This window comes from Chiloscyllium plagiosum, chromosome 30, assembly GCF_004010195.1.
Source record: "Chiloscyllium plagiosum isolate BGI_BamShark_2017 chromosome 30, ASM401019v2, whole genome shotgun sequence".
Taxonomy (NCBI): domain Eukaryota; kingdom Metazoa; phylum Chordata; class Chondrichthyes; order Orectolobiformes; family Hemiscylliidae; genus Chiloscyllium; species Chiloscyllium plagiosum.
The window spans coordinates 8,844,438-8,864,737 of record NC_057739.1 but is presented as its reverse complement, the minus strand read 5'-3'; the positions used below and the strand labels follow the sequence as shown (position 1 = coordinate 8,864,737).

The 20,300-nt window shown below is 41.1% G+C and overlaps 1 protein-coding gene across 2 annotated transcripts in view; it reads right to left on the bottom strand.

The window, feature by feature from the left end:
* Positions 1–20,300, bottom strand: part of LOC122564755 — a 93,623-nt gene that overhangs the window by 44,874 nt on the left and 28,449 nt on the right. For both annotated transcript variants that reach the window (XM_043719923.1, XM_043719922.1), the window contains 2 exons: positions 10,021–10,207; positions 8,631–8,862 (listed from right to left, as the gene is read on the bottom strand). In XM_043719923.1, coding sequence (XP_043575858.1) covers positions 8,631–8,862; positions 10,021–10,207 — 419 coding nt within the window. The remainder of the gene's footprint in view (positions 1–8,630; positions 8,863–10,020; positions 10,208–20,300) is intronic.

Below are 20,300 nucleotides of genomic sequence, written 5' to 3'. Positions count from 1 at the left end.
TTTGGCCTATCACCCTCACCTTAATCTCCTTCCACCTATCGCATTTCCAACGCCCCTTCCCCAAGTCCCTCCTCCCTACCTTTTATCTTAGCCTGCTTGGCGCACTTTCCTCATTCCTGAAGAAGGGCTCATGCCCGAAACGTCGATTCTCCTGCTCCATGGATGCTGCCTGACCTGCTGCGCTTTTCCAGCAACACATTTTCAGCTCATATATAACCCTAACAAGGAAAGACAAAATAACAAAGAAAAACAGAACTATGGACATTGGAAATCTGAAACAAAAACAGAAGTTGCTGGCGAAACTCAGAAGTATCTGTGGAGAGAGAAAAACAGAGTTAACGTTTTGGGTCCAGTGACCCATCTTCAGAAAGCTCTGAAGCTATTTCTGCTTTTGTTAAGAATGAAAGAACCATTCAGTCCAGGAACACTATATTGAAAAATTGGAAGCTGTGCACATGGTAACTCTGATGGCTAAGCTATCTGTTTCATCTCCCCATCTGATCTCTTTCTGTGTATGTCTCCCATAACATCAGAGAGACTATGTTAAGACTGTGAATCAACAATACAGCATGCACTCCTCCACAAGACACAAATTACTCTTTGCATTGGCAATAGCCATCTCTGTGGCATTACCATAGAAGCATAAACAAACCATGCTACAACATTATGATCTTTGTGACCCAGATTGGAGTATTTCAATCTTACATCCAACTGGGTCAAAATGATAACCAAGGAATTTCCTTCAACATTCTATGGATTGGACCATTTCAATCAGCTTGGACACAGCCAATGTCAAGCTATTATTTGTCCCCAAGCAAATCATAATGTGGACAATGGAAACTCTAAGAATGTTGCTAGATTTATGTTGCAGTCTTGGCAACTGACTCTTCAATTGACTGGTGTTTAGCTTCAAGCCTTCAATCAGTATGGCCTTCACCCAAGAGCGTCATGACCCCAAGAGAACTTCCCATATTCTTGGTGTTAACTTCCAGTGTTGATCTTTGATTTAAAAACCCTTTGTTCAATGACATATTTAATTCCAAGGACAATAATTCAAGCAAGGTAGCTGTCCACTCTGTACTTCTGCTGCTGTAACTCTGAAGCCAGTCTCAGAATAAAATGAGCCAGTCTCAGAATAAAATGCATTGAGGTTTAAGTAGAGTGGGATTACTGGGCAAAGAATGAAGGAATAGCTATATTTACTTCAATCGCAATGACCGATGTCAGGATAGATCATTCACAGCTCTTATACAATTAAGGGAGATATGGCATTCCTACTCAGTTCAAGGCATTATAACAAAGTCTCAAAACGAAAAGGAATGCAAAGGACCTCAGATCTAAATTAAGATAGTGCAGTTCTTAACTCCATCAAAGTGAGCTACTTAAACTCAGGAGAAAACAACTCATAGATAATTAGGCAAAGAAGAACAACCTATCAGAGAAGGGAATTTCCATCAGAAATTCCACAAAGCAAACGTTGAGACAATATCCTGATTTAGGGCTTTGTCTTCTCTGAAATTTCAGTCATTAGCTTCAAGGGTATTCAAGAGTTAACGAAAGAGGACAAGGCAATAAAGCAGCTATATGGCGAATAATAGTCATTGTGTCATGAGAAGGAGCAGAATGTGCAAGGCAAAAAAATTAACGAGCTCTTTAGCAAAATGCATCTGACATTTATAACAAGATGGATGAATTGATAGTACACATCTAAACAAAATATATGATAGGTGTTACATACACATGGTTGCAAGGTGACCAAGTCTCTACCATTTCAGGAAGGTAGGAAGAAAAGAGGAGCTCCATTAATAACGAGTGAGATTGTTACAATAATGACAAATCATTCTGATTCAGAAGGTCATTAAATCATTTGGATAGAGATAAGGGAAAGCGTCACTGGTAAGACATTTATCGGTCCCCTGACAGTTGATAAACTGTAAAACAAAGAAGAAGTCCCAAGGAATAATAGTTCCTGTTAGATGCTTGGTAGATCAGGGTTATCAGGATTGAAAGCCAGGGTTATCAGGAATTCAAAACAGATCAGCATTCCTATCGAGTAGCCAAGCAAGCTTGAAGGGCCAAGTGGTTTTCATCTGCACCTGATTTGCATGCTTGGATGCAATGATGAGAGCCTTTAAGAAAGACACTGCAATAATAATGGGTGATATTAACATTCAGACAGATTGGATAAATCCAATTGGCCAAATGACCATGTGGGTGAATTTATAAAGTGTATTCTGGACAATGTCTTAGAAAAGCATACTCTGCAAACAGCCAGGACCAGGTGATGTTAAACCCGACAATGCACCAAGAGAATATTAATTAATTAATTAATTAATTAATTATTTGTCTCATTGGAAGGGATCCTTGCGGTGATTGTGATTTTAACATGATAAAATCTCACATTCAAATTGTTTGAGAGAGACTTGATTCAGCAAATATTATCTTAAATTTAAATAAGGGAAGTTACAAAGATATGTAAGAGTTGGCTATGGTGGACTTGGAAAATAGAAATCAGAATGAGACAGTAAAGAAGCAGTGGCAGATATCTGAGGAGATTTAACTATCAAAGGTATATTTCACAGAGAAAGAGAAACTCCTCACAATGATGGAACACTCCTGTCTTCCTGATCAAGTTAAGGATGGTATTAAATTGAACGCAAAAGCAAACAGTGCTGCAAAGACCAGTAGTAGCCATTACATTAAAAAACATTTAAGAACACTGAAAGAATGAAAAATGTAGAAATTGGGAAACTGCACTAAAAGCAAAACATGTTCCGAAGCAGTTTTTCCCTTGCATTTAGCGGGAAAAACGCAAGAAAGCCAAATTTCAAATCATCGTAACAATTTAAACTGCAGGAGAGAACGGAGCTCATTTGTTTGCTCGATGTAATGTATTTATGCGCTCTAATTTTTAATTACCCAGGAGATGGAGAAGATGATTTTAGAATCTACATGGTTGGAGACAAGAGATAGGAAGGGAGCGGAGACCTTGGTGGATATTTATTATAGAGCTCCAAATGGTGGGGAGGGCATAGAAGAGAGATTTCAGAAGCTGCTGTTAATACCAGACAGTCGACATGGCTTCATCAAGGGTAGGTCATGACTGACAAATAAGTTCCTTGACGAGGTGATACAGGCAGTGGGTGAGGGAGGTGCTGTGGATGTTGTACATTAGACTTTCAGGAAGTATTTGAAATAGTGTCACGTGGCAGGTTAGTTAGCAAATTAGAAATGTTTGGGATTGATGGGTCCTTGGAGAAAGTGAGGACTGTAGATGCAGGAGATCAGAGCTGAAAATGTGCTGCTGGAAAAGTGCAGCAGATCAGGCAGCATCCAAGGAGCAGGAGAATCGACGTTTCGGGCATGAGCCCTTCTTCAGCAACACATTGATGGGTCCTTGGCAACATGGATTAGAAGTTGCCAAAAGATGGGAAACAGAGGGTAGATATAAATGAGCACTTCTCAGGCTGGAGATCAGCAGAGTGAATAAGCGATAGTAGAGGTGCAGTGAATTTGGATTTCCAAAAGATATTCCATAAAAAGGTTATTGCACAAGTTAAGAACACATTATTGTGATTAATAACTTAGTGTATGTATGGACATAGTACTGATTAACTAATAGAAAACAGTTAGTGGGAATAAGTGGATGATTATCAAGTTGATATAACTGGTGTGGTGCCACAGAGATCAGTGTTGGCTCCTCAACTATTGAGATCATTATTGGTGATTTGGATGCCTTTGATGTATTGTAGCCAGGGATGCTGAGCCGGGGAGGCCTCCAGTGAATAACTCACTTCCTGACTGCCCAGAGTCTGTCCACCAGCTGCAAGGTACAGTTAGGACTGTGATAGAATACCCTCCCACTTGCCTTGATGTAAATGTTACGGATACACATTCCTAGAATCAAAGCTCATCTGCAAAGCATCAACTTTCCAATTCCTCATGAAGGGAAAGCTTGCAGTTGTAAAAAGCATTTTGTAGCTTTGTGATAGTTGTGCATTAGACACATTTTTTCCTCGCAGTTTCTGTTAACACCACTGAAATCAAAACAGGCTCTCGCACACTACACCTACATGCTGATGGGGCCTCGTCTGGAGTGTGCAGTTCGGTCTCCTTACTTCAGAAAGAACGTACTGGTACTGGAGGGGGAGCAGAGGAGGTTCACTAAGTTGATTCCAGAGTTGAAAGATTGACTTATAAAGAGAGATTGAATAGACTGGGACGAAAGTTATTAGAATGAAGGAGATCTTCTAGAAACATTTAAAATTATGAAAGGAATAGATAAATTAGAAGCAGGGAGGTTGTTTCCTCTTTGAAACTAGAACTCGAGGGCATAGCCTCAAAATCAGGGGGAGCAGATTTAGGACGGAGTTGAGGAGGAACGTCTTCACCCAAAGGGTTGTGAATCTGTGGAATTCCCTGCCCAGTGAAGCAGTTGAGGCTACCTCTTTGAATGTTTTTAAGGCAAAGATAGATTTTTGAACAGTAAAGGAATTAAGGGTTATAGGAATGGATGAGTAAATGGAGTTGAATGAATAAAAAGATCAGCTTATTCAATGGCGGAGTTGTCTCGAAGGGCCAGATGGCCTACTCCTGCTCCTATTTATGTTCCTATTAATGGCGACAAACCCCAGAGGTAGTCTTGACACCCAATGTTACTTAAGCACCCTCACCACGTTACTGCCAGCTCCCTCACCATTCTCCCCAACCACCAGAGCACAATTATTCTATAGATTTATAGTCAAACCTGTGTGTCCAGTTTGGATCAGACATTTCCTAAATGATTACTTTGTAAGAGAATGTTATTCCTGCTGACCTAGCTATTTTGTTTAAATCCTTCAGAAAAGTCGCCAACCCCATTTTAAAATTCAAACTCTAAAATTTATACCGATACACAGATATATAAATCAAATACCTTTCATCAGAGTATAAATTAAGGCCAAGTGTCAACCATTGGATGATGACTTGTGCACATATTAAGAAATATTTATTGACAGTGGTAATATGTTGCAGAATCAAGACCTATATATTTTAATATCTTACTTTGTAAAGATTAACCTCCAGTCCTTTCCTTCACTAACTGGCTGTCAGTAGGCTAATAAATAATATTGAGAGCTTAAATTATGAATCCATGGGCTGAAATGGGTAAAAACATGGGGTGGGGACTTGGGTTGGGTAGAGGGTTAAACTACAAAAAATTTTGTTTTGACCGTCAGCTTATGAACCGGCACTCTTGGTAAACCTGCAAAATTACACACCTCAAATACCGTAAGGTTACTGTATTATTGCAATCTCTGCAATATCCAAATAGTCAGTTGAGGGTGTGAGTGAGAAGGCTCTCTACTGTTAAGTTTAATTTAAGGCAAAGTTGCATTATTATTCAACTGATTCGTGCTTAAAATAATAAAGCATAACAGTGATGTGTATACCACCCCCTGCCCCCCGCATTACTTTTCTGTTACTTAGTGTGTGCTTTTACAATGATTATGTGGACCTCTTGATCAACTGGAACACTCCTGATCCCAGAGGTGTCAGTTCATAGAAAGTCTGCTTTTGACAAATTTGTTTCCTGACCTAAACTCACGTCACACCTCAAAATTTTAAGCTTTAGGCGACCTGATCCAAAACGATGAGTTGCAGATTTTAAAATGAGAATCATGTTGAAAGAACAGCATTCGGACATTAACACTTGCTGGTCAGATTTCCGAAACCATGGGGAAACCAGCACTTTCCACAAGGTGAGGTGAGGAAGGTCCATACTTAACCCATGAATCCTGGGGCCTGAGTGAAAAGCCTCTGTGATTAGGGATTCCTCATCCCCACAGCACTCCTGCTGCTGAGGTCATCAAGCTGTCCTGCCTCCTCCAACCTTGATCTAAACAGAAACACAAGCAGCTCCAGGACTGTGCAATGCCCCACCAAATACCAAACACAGTTTTCCTCTGATTGCCATTTGCTGTGCACCACCTTAGGGAGAATTCTGCTCAATATGAGGACATCTATAAAGAAGATCTATATGAACAAAATGAAGCATTTCCTGTTTATAATGTTCAAGATGTTGGGGGCTTCTTTCCATTTATTATAGACATAAAAATCAGTACACAAAGGAACAAAGGAACTTTTTACAATCAAACAGGAAATTACAGGAGTCCAGATGAGAGAATAAGGAATACATGATTAATTTACTACCTCAATTTCTTTTCCCCTCAATGATTTTCTGAAAGTATTTTTCCTTCCATATTCATCAAATATAATTATCTATATGAAGAAATAGTTTGTGTTGGAGACAGTTCTGTTGACTGCCAGCAATGAAAACAGGCCATAATTGGTATTTATGTTGTAATTTGCCACAGTGACAACAACTTTTATCATATTCTATCAAATCAAGCTGAGATGGTTAAAATAGAACCTATATTATTGTTGTTCACCTAACAATTTGGTTATTCAACAAGCCATATTTTAATAAAGTGCTCATTGGGTCCCTTTCCAAAGTAAATAAAGCACATGGAAGCTCACAAGATATACCTAGTGAGCTAAAATAAATCCAAACATAGGAGTTACAGTTTTATTCAAATATAAGCATTGATTGAAATGACCTAGATGCAGGTAAAGGTCTTGAAGAACAAAGGTTTTGTTTTCGTGTGTAGTCTGAGTTATTTAGAGAAAGACAGACCTCACGCCACCCCAAGGTGGATAACAGTTAATGAAGTACTTTAAAAGTGTAATCACTGTTAAATATAGCAGGAGGAAGTGAGTACTGCAGATGCTGAAGATCAGAGTCGAAGGGTTTGGTACTGGCAAAGTACAGCTGGTCAGACAGCATCCGAGGAACAGGAGAATCAACATTTCAAGCATAAGCCTTTCATCAGGAAATGAGGCCTTTTCGATTGTTGAATATATCAGAGCTGAAAACTGTGTTGCTGGAAAAGTGCAGCAGGTCAGGCAGCATCCAAGGAGCAGGAGAATCGACGTTTCGGGCATAAGCCCTTCTTCAGCCCTTGGATGCTGCCTGACCTGCTGCACTTTTCCAGCAACGCATTTTTCAGCTCTGATCTCCAGCATCTGCAGTTCTCACTTCCTCCCTGTTGAATATACACACAGGAAACTCCTGCACACAGCAACATGACAGTGACCTGATATTGGCCCAGATTTTCCAATTACTGTCAGAAGAGATAGCTACTTCCCTTTCGGAGTCTGGTCGGTCCCAAATGCATCCATCAGTGAAAATTAGAAAATATCTACTCACTGCAGTAGAGACATTATGGGGAAAGACACATTTGTATAGCATTTGCTACCGAATTTTAGGCGTGGGTAGGATGCCATTTGGGTGGGAGGAACTGCCAGGTTGTTTAGTGGGATAGGGTGGGATGTGGAAGAGAGGTGAGGATGGCACATGGTTGAGGTGGCAAGTTATCAGGTGGGCAAGTGAAAATCATCACTGATGGGTGAGCTAATAGGATGGTCAGTCATTGGGAGGAATGGTAGGTTCAGAGTGAGAGTATCAGGTGCTTAGGATAGAGCGGCAGGGTCGAGGGTATAATTGAGCAGGGGACCAGTGATGAGTGAGGCTTCAATTTAATGGTTACCTAGGAAATTCTGTACCATAATGATACTATGAGATCAATTGATGGATAAAATTTACATGGAGCGGCACACTGCTGCCTCACAGTGCCAGGGACCTGGGTTCAATTCCAGCCTTGGACAACTGTTTGTGTGGAGTTTGCACATTCTCCCCGTGTCTGCATGGGTTTCCTCCGGGTGCTCTGGGTTCCTTCCACAATCCAAAGATATCCAGGTTAGTTGAATTGGCCATGCTAAATTGCCCATAGTGTTAGGTGTATTAGTCAGGGGTAAATATAGGGAATAGTTCTGGGTGGCTTACTCTTCGGAGGGTCAGTGTGGACTTGTTGGGCCAAAGGGCCTGTTTCCGCACTGTAGGGAAGCTAATCTAATCTGATCTAATTACTAAACCTTAGAAACTTTCAGTATAATGCCAGAGGATATCTCGCATCTACTTTAAATGACAGACAGCGGCTTAGTTAAATATCCCTCCCAAAGATAATATCACTGACACTGCAGCACTCCCACAGTACTGGGCTGAGGGGTCAGCTCAGATTAGTGGCTCAAACTTCAGATGGATTTGAACCCACAACTTTCAATCTTGAATTTCCAGGAGTTGAGCCACAACCGACCCTTCAAAAAAAAACATACACCAGAACCCAAAAAATTACTTTCACTTCTATTCATTCCATTTGAATCTCTCCTCCATATGTCCCCGGTTTTCTGCTCTTCACATGAATGAAGTGAAAGTAGGCCTCACAGGTACATTAGTCAATGCCAATGCCATTCAGGTTACAGATATTGATGAGCTGCTTGTGTGAATTACTTTGATTTGGAAGTGGATACAGGGAACTGCTGTCTATTTCAATCTTTTCATATTGTCCAATATTTACAATATATACACAGGCCATTTGGCCCAACAGACCTGTGCTAACAGATGACCTGTGACTTCCTGCACCCCATTACAGACACTTAAAAAGTAACTTTGCTAACTGAGCGAATATCTGTGTACTGGTGTGTTCTTGACTCATGTCAAGAGCTGGATTGTGGAACAGAGGAATGCTGCTTACCTGCCTCGTCCACGCCCAAAGCCGCGATTAGCTTGCGGAGCATGTGCCGGGAGTTCGGTTGCTGCAAGAGCTTCCTGCAGCCAGACTCACAGATAGCAATCCTCGCCAAGACCAGGGCAGCATTGCTGGCTGTCCACTCATTTATACTGTCCAGCAGAGCAGTTACATTGACCAGTACCGCCTCAAGGCGAGTGTCACTCAGGAGCCATTGTCGGCCTTCATTGGTCTCAACCTGAAACAAAACCCACAAATGAAAGCATTTTAAATCCTTTTGTTTCTCTTTTGAGATTATTGATGTCAGATAAATGGTAGAGAATCAGACCATTCAGCCTCAATTGTCCAAGTCAGTGTAAATATCCCTTCTCCCATTACCCCTCATTTGAATCTACCATATCCTAACTTTCTATTCCCTTCACCGCATCTGCTAGTCTAATTTCCCCTTCAATGCATCTGTACTATTCACCTCAACCATTCCCTGAGGTAGCAGCTTCACATTAATGCCATTCCTCGGGGAAAGAAGTTTCTTCAGAATTCCCAGTTAGATCTCTAGTGACTATATTCTATTAATGGCCTCTAGTTTTGCTCTTCTCTTTAAAGGGAAATGGTCTGTTTGCAATCATCCTTCAAAATCTTTCATAACTTGAAAATTAAGTTTAAAGTTATTCCAAAGTTAACCCTCACCCTTTCTACATGCTCACCCCCTCCCCACAACCCGAGAGGAGATCCATGTTGTCCTTGAGATAAGCATCCAACCAGATATTTCCCAACCTCACTAAAACTCACCCATCCAATCTGTTCCATCACACGACTTCACTCCTGACCTACCTTGTCCACTATTGAAATGTTCATTCTTCTTTCGACTTGAATATTCCAATGCCCTCCTGAGCACTGACCAGCACTCTACACTTCATGCATTGAGGTCATGTGAAAATTCACTGCCTGTACCTTAACTGGCACCAGGCCCTGAATCCCTATCACTCCTGTGTTTGCTGATTGGCACCTGGTCAAGCAACATATGATGTTTAAAATTCTAATTCTTGTTTTCAAACCCTTCTATAACCTCATCCTTCTCTATCTGTAATGTCATTCAGTCCCACAAGTTTCCATAGTATCGACTCTATTCTGGTGTATAAGCATCCATGTGAGTATAAGTATATCAACTCACTTTGTACGAAACCATGTTTTTGGAGCGGACTGAACATTGCTCAGAGACTTGTCAATAGGAGTAGCCTATTGTGATTCCATTCAATTTACCATTCGCTGACCATTGTGTCCCATAAATCCTTCACACTTTGCTGAGCTTTGTTTTAAAATAAGTCATGTCTGTTTTGACTGGTGACCCAGAGGCTGGACATCCTATCCAACAGCTACCATTGTTGTGTGATCTTACCATGGTGCAAAGTGTTCCAGCAGCATTCATCACTGCTTCCGCATCTGTCCACATTAACATGGAATTCAGGTTGCCAAGGAGATTATCAGATTCTAGCAGCTGAGCCTGTGCCAATGTCACCAAACACTGAGCACCAACCTCGTTTTCCGCAATTGTGCCCAGTATGTATGCCACATTACTGCAGAGACTGCAAATTAGAACAGAGTAAATGATTATAGAGTCATAGAAATGTACAGCACAAAAACAGATCGTTCAGAGCAACTTGTCCATGCCGACTACATATCCTAAATTAATCTGGTCCCATTTGTCAGTGCTTGTTCCATATCCCTCTAAACCCTTCCTATTCATATACCCATACAGATGCCTTTTAAATGTTGCAATTTTACCAGCCTCCACCTCTTCCTCTAGCAGCACATTCCATACAAGCACCACCCCGCATGAAAAATTTGCCCCTGAGGTCCCGTTTATAACTTTCCCCTCTCATCCTAAACCTATACCCAATAGTTTTGCACTCCCTCACCTCAGGAAAAGACTTGGTCTATTTACCCTATCCATGCCCCACATGATTTATAAACCTCTATAAGATCACCCCTCAGCCTCTGATGCTCCAGGGAAAACAACCCCAGCCTATTCAACCTCTCCCTATAACTCAAACCCTCCAATCCTGGCAACATTCTCGTAAATCTTTTCTGAACCCTTTCAGGTTTCTCAACAGCCTTCCTATAGCTGGGTGACCAGAATTATACACAATATTCCAAAAGTGGCCTAACCAATGTCCTGTACAGCCATAACATGACCTCCCAACTCCTATATTCAATGCTCTGACCAATAAAGGAAAGCATACCAAACACCTTCCTCATTAATACAGAAGGACAAGAATTGGGAGCACATGCAAGGATACATGAGCTGTCAATCTGCTCCACCATTCAGTAAGATCACAGCCAATCTTCTTACTCAATGTCACTTTACCGCCAATTCCCTACATTCATTGATATCTTTGACAGACTAAATATTTTAAAATGTCTTTATCACATGTGGGATGTGGATATTGGTGGCTGGGCTAGCATTTTATTACCTGTCCCTAGTTGCCCTTGAGAAGGTGGTGGTGAGCTGTCTTCGTGAACTGCTACAGTCTACATGCTCTGGATTGATCCACAATTCCAGGAATTTGAACCAATGACACTGAAGAAACGGTGATATATTTCCACATCAGGTCACTGTGTGGCTTCTGCCTTACGTATATTCAAATACAGAGTATCCAAGCCTTTTGAGGCAAAAAATTCCAAAGATTCACAGCTCCTTTGAGTGAAAAGATTCCCTCCTCATCTCAGTCCTAATGACATCTGAAAACATGACCTGGAATTCCAGAACCCCTCAGCTTTGGGAAACAACCTGTCAGTGCCTACCCTATCAAGCCCCCTTCAGAATCTTGTGTTTCAATTTACTCAGCCTCTCGTGTGAGGTCAACTCTCTCATCCCCGGAACCAACCTAGTGAACCTTTGTCGCATTAGCTCTGGAGCAAGTAAATCTTTCTTAAACATGGAGATGACAACAGTACAAGGGATTCCCAGTGTGGTCTCACTAAGATCCCAAACAATCTGAATTTGGAGCAGGAGCATGGCCACTCAACCTTGCTTGATTCAATAAGATCATGGTTGATTTTTGATTCCTTATCACATTGGCATTTTAGGCTAGTCTTCCAGTCAGTGAAGGAAGTAAATGAAAAGAAATAATGACGGCATTTTAGAACATACGAGAAAATTAGCAGCAAACAATTAGAAATTGCATTTGGTAAATAATGTTGCTTATAGCAGGTGTCAGTTGCAACAAGGTTCAATGTGGTTCTATATTTCAGCGTTTTCGTACTGCCCAGATATTTTTGATTTTCTGAATCATTCCACAATATCTTTCAAAGTGTGGGTCAATACAAAGATTAGCAATAAAAACAGCTAACTATAAATATAGAACAATACAGCACAGAACAGGCCCTTCGGCCCTCGATGTTGCGCCAACCTGTGAACTATTCTCAGCTCGTCCCCCTACACTAACCCATCATCATCCATGTGCTTATCCAAGGATTGTTTAAATTTCCCTAATGTGGCTGAGTTAACTAAGAAAATAGAAGGGTTGCACCCAAAATGGTGACTTCTCCACCTCCTGATGCTGCCTGGCTTGCTGTGTTCTTCCACCTTCCTGCCTGTCTATTTTGGATCCCAGCATCTGCAGTTTTTTTTTTTGTCTCCAACCATTATTGTCAGCATGAACCATGCACCATACAAGCACCCAAGATGGTAAGATTGACTTTAATCACTGCCAGACCACTCTGCCCTATAAGCATGGTACCGTACAATATCAGGATGATTTAAAGCATTGGGAATGCTCAAACGTTACAAGCATTGCACAAACACATCACAGTTGTTCACCCTAAATTCTGCAATGCTCTCTTTAAAATGGCAACATGAAGCTGTTTAAAACACAGTGTGCTCCCATGAAGAGAGCCACAGAGTTTGCTAACTTGTAAAATAAGAAACAAAGTGAAACTGTCCACCAGGATAGACCTGGAGTATCCAGGAGGTGATGATTAATCTCCAGGACATTAATATGAAAATTAGATGGAGTGATTACAGACAGGAATCAGGCCTTTCAGCACAACAGGTTCATGCTAGTGTTTATCTTTTTTAGTTCATTCATGGGATGTGAGCATCACTGGCTGGGCCAGGATTTATTGCCCATTGTTAATTGCTATTGAAGACGTGGGGGTGAGCTACCTTCTGGAATCACTACAATCCATTTGGTGCAGGTACCACACAGCACTGTAAGGGTTAGGGGTTAAGGAGTGACAGGATTTGGACTCTGTGACAGTGAAGGAACGATAATAGAGTTCCAGGAAAGTATGGTGTGGAATTTATAGCTGGTGGTATTTCCATGCATCTGGTGTCCTTGCCTTTCTGGGTAGTAGAGATTTCAATGTCAGAAAGTGTTATTAGAGGAGCTTTGATCAGTTCTTGTGGCGTGTATGGTAGATGGCAAACATAAGCCTCATTCCTGATGAAGGGCTAATGTCCAAAAAGTTGATTCGCCTGCTCCTCAGATACTGCCTGACCTGCTGCGCTTTTCCAGCACCACACTCTTGACTCTGCATTTAGACACAGACAAATGCATTATCTGAGGAGTCGTAAATGATGCTGAGCATTGTGCAATTGTCAGTGAACATTCCCACCTCTGTTCTTGTAATGGAAGGGAAATGTTTCAGAAAGCAGCTAAAGATATTTGGGCTAGAACGCCACACTGAGGAATTCCTGCAGGGATGTCCTACACTTGAAACGAATGACCTCCAACAATTAAAATCTTTTTCCTCAGTGCCAGGTATGACTCCAATCAGTGAAGAGTTATCCCCCAATTTCCAATGATTCCAGTTTTGTTGAGCTCCTTGATGCCACACTCACTCAAATACAACCTCAAGTTTCTCTGACTAATGCTTCACCTATGCCTCTGCCCACATTTCTTTCTCTAACCAAATCAAAAAAAATCCCTCTATTCCTTTCCCCCTTTATGTTTCACCGAGTTAAGCAATCAGCAGATTGTTTGGCAGTTTGCAGTGTCTTAATAAATAAGTTATTTTGAAAATCCCCGAGTCGCTGTAAGATTAAAAGTCTAAATTACAAGCATTTTTTTAAAAAAGTATATGCCACAATCTGAGAAGACAAACCATCACCTTTTAATTTCCTTGTGATATGCCAGTGCGGTAAAATAAAAATCAGAGGGTTAAAATGCTCCTTTCCATCCTAATTAATTCATTTTGCATAAATCATCATGGCAACCATGATAAGATGGTTCAGCCCTGCTCTCATTTATAAGCCTAGGCAGGCAGCCACTGATTTGTTTAGCCCTCATTGTGCCAACACAATGACAGCTGACAGAACGTGGGAGCCATCCATCAAACGGAAAGTCACTTACCCAGTGATGAATTTGCACTGACGAAGATGTGGGCATTAGACCTGCTGTTGAGTAAACATCAAATATTTGCAAATCGCATTCAACTCTTACTGCCGGGAAACCCTTTAATTAAGCACCAAGATGCCAATTGGGGTGCTGTGCTGGATTATTATCATGTGGGAGTCCCAGCATAAATACTGACAGTCTAGTGGACCCCTTGTCCTTAATTTCCAAAACACAATATCTGCAAGTCGAAGCTTTGCAGTCAATGCTATCGTCGAAGAGAATATGCACTCAAGTATGGAGCAAAAGGACAATAAAACAACAAGTCAAAAAATCTAGAGAAATAAATATGCAGAAGGGTAATCAGTTCCAATTCACCAGACAACTCATCCACTCTGAGGAATTCCTCCACAAACTCCTGTTTAAAAGTGTAAGAAATCCCACCACTATCATATTCAATAAAATATACAAGGGCCTCCCAAGATCAGAGGCTGAGCCATGTATAGGTTTCAGTAATGGTTGTGCTCCTACATGTTGTGGTCATTCCCTCAGAGCTAATAATTTCAGGCGGTGTTTAAAGATCACATGCAGTGCAGTATTGCAGTCTCCTCCCCACTCCCAGACCCAACTCAATAACTTCTTGGTTATTCAATAGCAAGTGATGCCCTCCCCTTTCTTCCTATTGCCTACAGCCTGCACTTTACCACAAATCTGAATGCCATTCTCACAGTCTCAGTCAGTGTTTCACCAGAAGTGAAGATACTGACCTCAAGCAGAAGCATCTTCTTTCCCCTCAACTCAGTTAAAATGCAGAGACCAAAATATGACCAAAAGTCTGCCTCGTGCTTTAAATTGTACTCTCTCTCCAAAACAAACTCTCCTATAAATTCACCATGTAATCAAACCATATAAGTGTGATTATTTGTCAATTCCTGAATGTTTAATTTCAACAAACAGCAAGGCTTTCAATTTAATTCAATTCAATTCAATACAGTACAGGAACAGGCTTTATGGCCCACCAAGCCCGAGCTGATTCCGAATCCTTATTTAGATCCACTACTTATTTCCCACGCGCAGTTTCTATCCCTCTGTTCGCCTCTTGTTCATGTGTTTCTCAAGGTGGTAGATCAAATTCTCTAACTGACTGGATTATCTTCAAATATCTCGAGTGTAAAATGTACAAAGGACAGTATTGCTGCTCCATCGCTATTGCTGTAAGATACCATCTGATGAGCAAATTCATAGAATCATAGAATCCCTAAAGTGTGGAAACAGGCCATTTGGCCCAACAAGTCCACACCAACTCTCCAAAGAGTAACCCACCTACACCCATTCCCCTACCCAAATGGTTTTGTATTTACAACAGCCTACATTGCAACCACAGCTGGGAAACCTGTCATGTGAAGGTCGTGAAAGAAAAAAGTTCATTTATACGGAGCCTTTCATCACCTCAGTACATTCCAAAATGTGTTAGACCAATCAGCTACTTCAGAAGAAGTGTAGCTGTTGTTCTAACATGGAAAGCAAATGAGCCAATTTGTGCAGAGGAAGTGCCTGCAATTAGCAAGTGACAATAGGTCAGATAAACAGCTTTTGAATTATCACTGAAGGGAAACAAATTGGCCATGTAGACAAAAACATTGTCTTCAATGTGGTGCTGGATTCTACAAAAGAGTAGAAAAGGCCTCAGTTAAATATCTCACTGAAACTCAGCAGCTCTGACACTGCAACATTCACACAGTGGTGCGCTGGACTATCAACCTGGATGACATGCTCAAATTCCAGCAGATGGTCTCCCGCTTTCATTGGCTCAGCCGATATTGATGAAGAACTCTCAATCTTCTGATTAAAAGGCACCCACAGTATCACAGAGTCAAGGCTGATCATAGAAGTAGGTTCTTTCATGAAACCGTGTAAGAGCAGAGACCAGAATAAATAGGAACAGGAATAGTCCTTCATCCCCTTGAGCCTGCTGTTGTATTCAATAGGATCATTACCGTTGCAACATTGCTCATGCCCACTTTCCTGCATTTCCCCATAACCCTAGATTCCCCGACTGATCAGGAATCCATTTTAGCCCTATATATACACTTGGCTTCTGTATGACTTGGTCAGTCAAAAAATCCTCAACTCTGATAGGATTGCCCACGACCTTTCAGAAGGGGGAAGCGGCCAGATGCCTACACCAAGTATGCAGTATTACTGATTGATTCCGATTGATTGTTCAGGGTTATTAACTGTTCCTCGATAATCACAAACCTCAGCGCAGAAATGATCGTACAACCATGAATTGGAACACTGAATATTTGCCAATTAGGCCTTAAAACCTAACAAATCCTTCCAAAGTCACTCCAAACCCATTCCAGCCAAAAACAAAATGTTTCACGCAGCAAGGAAAGAACAAAAACCCAGAGAAAAACGACTGGCCACAAGCAAAATTCAACCAATGCCGGTAATAATCCAAACAGCTGTAACTATAGTACACAATTCTCCAGCCTATTCAAAATGGCACAGTTCCCAACTGGGCGCTGCAGTTAGTAAAGAAATGGCTACGTTCTCCTCCAATGCCAAAATGAAGTAGACTGATTCAATGTGAGTGCAATCAAGTAAAATCACTTTTGGCAGTTTTTCCCCCAATCTCCACAGTTCAGATCTCCCTTGCCATCTGCCTCTGTTCATGTTTTGTAAATGTTGCTTGTTTAATAGCCCCCAAAAGGTTCTGAGAGAAGCAATCTGTGCTGAAGTATCAGGTTTCATAAAGCTGCTTCACCTACCTCCCCATTTTCTTCGAAATAACTAACACAGTCAGAAAAATCAACACACTTTCACCCACAAGATATGGCTTGATATTGGGGTAAGGAAGATTATACTATGAGATTTTAAGCCAAAACCTTGTCTGTCCTTTCAGGTTGAACCCATGGTACTAAATGAAGATGACCAGGGGAATCTTTCCTGCTCTCCCAGTGAAGATTGATCCCTTACCAAACATCACTAAAAAAATGTATCTAGCCATTTACATCACTGTGGTAATGTAATCTTATTGCTGTAAATTGACAGCTGTATTATAGCACAGACTCTAAACCTGTTCCATCGGTTCTTTCCATTCACAAATGCCAAGAATGAAATGCTGAGTTTGGAAGCTGAGCCTGGAAATTAATTTGGGTTCCTATGCAATCAAATTTGTTGGATTTTCCAAGGATGAAAATGAAGGCAGTTGATTAATTAAAAAGACTAAAGACAATCAAAATTGCACGGGTTAGAAGGTAAATTTCTTAAAATGATACAGAAACCTATGAAGGGAAATTACAGGTACAGGCAGTTCTCCTGTAACATCGTAGTTGTGTTCCAGTGAAGCCTCGCTTAATAGAAATAATAGGGCCTATGGGAAAAGTGGGGTTAGGGGCAGACCAACAACAAAAATCACTCACGATTACTCAAAAATCACTCAAAAGTATAATGCAAAGTATAGCGCAACCTGAGTGCAAGTTGAAATCATATTAACAAAACAAAAGTAAATCTAACACAGTGCATTTAAAAAAACGTAAGAAAGCTGCTCTCTGTACAGTACCTCTCACAGAATGCTGCTCTGTCAGCAGCTGACATTGGCGCATGTGCAGAACGGCACTAAGACCGACGCTGACATCATGCACGTGCAGAACAAAGCATGCAAATTGGTCCCTGCTGGAATCGCACTATTGCCAACAGAGCTAAGCTTTCTCTAAAGTACCGTTCCTAATTCTGCAGCAACACTATAGCCAAGTTGCACTGCCAGAATGTGTGTTATCCAAGAACTACCTGTTCTTGGGATATGGGGACACGATGTCCTCGTGGTATTATTGCTAGATTGTTAATCCAGAGATCCAAGTAATATTCTGGGGATCTGCATTTGATTCCTGCCATGGCAGATGATGGAATTTGAATTCAATAAAAATCTGGAATAAAGATTCTGATGATGACCATAAAACCATTGCCAACTGTTTTGGGGGGGGGAAAAAAAACACATTTCACTAACTACCTTTAGCCTTAGAACAAGTCCAAGCTTTTAAAAAAAGTGGAAACTACCGAGAAGAATAGCCTGAGCAAATGCATATGTGGGTGGTACGCATCCAAGCTGCCAATCAACATTTTGGAGTCAGAGACTGACCAGGTTGGCATCTGAAGATTAGTACCAATTCCTTATCCATCTTTCCCTGCCCCATCCATGTAAAAATTGCCACAGGAATCCATGCAAGATATCGTGTCCTCCGGATTCTCTGGTTTCATCCAACAGTTCAGGGACGTGCAGGCTGGGTGGATTCAATAAGGGAAAATACAGAGTTATACGGGAGGGGAGTGGCTCTGGGTGGGATGCCTTTGGAGGCAAAGTGTGAACGCGATGGGCTGAATGGCCTGCTTCCACACGGTAGGGGTTCTATGGTTCTGTAAAGGAAGACAGAGTGCAGACCTGTGGGCATGTCATAACTAGTGGGACCACAGTCTGCCACTAGATGCTCACTAATCCTCCCCTTCAATAAGGTTCGTAATGAACCTCAATGTCTGCCCATCCTGATAGTCTTTCTAAGCCACAAACCAATAGCCTAGAAACTGTTTACTTCTGAGAAGGTTCTCTTGCAGCTGCCTCAACAGCCAGCTCTGGCATTTTCAACCCCCCCCCCCCCCCCCCCCCCCCACCGCGACCTCCATTCCCAGACTCTTGGATGAATGCTTTGCAAGGCTTAAGAATTACACCAATTGAAATTTCTTCCAAAAAAACTATATCATTCTGTATCGCAAGAAAAGAAAATTCAAAAACTAAGACGGGACGGAGAGATATAGAACATAGGCAAAAGACCAGAATATAGCGCAGCAGACCTGAATCAAAAAAATAGAACCCAATCCTGGCTACATTTCGCGAAGGTTTTGTTATGGAATGGGGCAGCAAAAGATGAAAAGTCCGCTCAAATTTAGAAGGGATGAGCAAGAAAAGACGAGAAAAGACAATATTCAGACTTTAAATGTACAGGTTATATGTGGGATTGGTGTCACCAGGTACAGTATATGAATCATTCAACAATGTAAATCTGACAGGTCTTGGTTCGATTTTGTCACCTAGGTCAATACAATGAGGGACAAGAGCTTTAAATTTAGCAGAAAGTAAAAATAAGAACAGATTCTCCTCCTGCCTCACTCATACCAAGGACTGCTATTATTTTAATGTCTTCTAAACTGCACAGTATTCAAAATCAAACACTGTCTTGTTCTCTCTTGTCAAATGTGAAATAAGTGTAAATGTATATTAAATTGCAAATGCACTGATTGAAGTTATTAGTTTTAATTTAAAATTTTTTTTGCTAATAAAGCTGGGTTCTCAGCAAATCAATACTGGGTACAGTTTATTCTGATTATATGTAGGTGGTGGTCCTAATTCTAACTGTGTCCAGCCACAGCAATGTTGGCCAGAATTCAGGTGGTGTCATGAAGTTATGAGACCCCCATTGTGTCTCTGACTTACACTGAAGAGCCCAGCAATTTGGAACAGAAGTGTTATTTTCTGTTTACTCAGATTTACAGGCACAGCTGACCTGCACAAAGTGGCCAGTTACGAGTCATACAAAAGGACCCGTGTTACCATGGTTACAAAGTAAACAGTCTCCAATCTACCTTGGCTGCAGATGGAGGGCTGATTGAAAACAATCTCATACAAGTTGTTTGCCATTGAGTGACAGAGAACATGCATCAAGTTTTGGATTCTGGAAGAATTATGGATCTGCAAGTATGCGTACGTGTGGAAAACAAAGATGTTGAGTGCAAAGTGAAGATTTACTTGTATTCAATGCACATTTCTGGTTTTAGGAAAGGATATGACAACATCCAAGAACCAAGGCTATGCTAAAGCTAACATATTAATTTGCACTTAGCCTGGAGATCATATTACATTTATAGCAGAGAAATGGCCAATTCAATTTAACTCTGTTATTCTCCACACAAGCCTTCCCCCAGTCTATTTCATCACATGCTACAAAATATCGCAATAATCCTTTACTCCCTCCTTGTTATTTAGCTTTCCTTTAATTGGTTAGGCTACTTTTGGAATACTGCATTCAATTCTGGTTTCCCTGCTATAGGAAAGACTTTGTTAAACTTGAATGGGTTTACAAGGATATTGCCAGGGTTGAAGCATTTGAGCTATAGGGAGAGCTGAATACACTGTGGCTATATTCCCTGGAGCATCAGAGGCTGAAGGGTAACCTTATAGAGCTTTATAAAATCATGGATAGAGTGAATAGCCAACAGCACGTATGTTTAGGATTCTAAACTGCAAGTCTGCATAATCCCAGATATGTTTAGAATAATAAACATA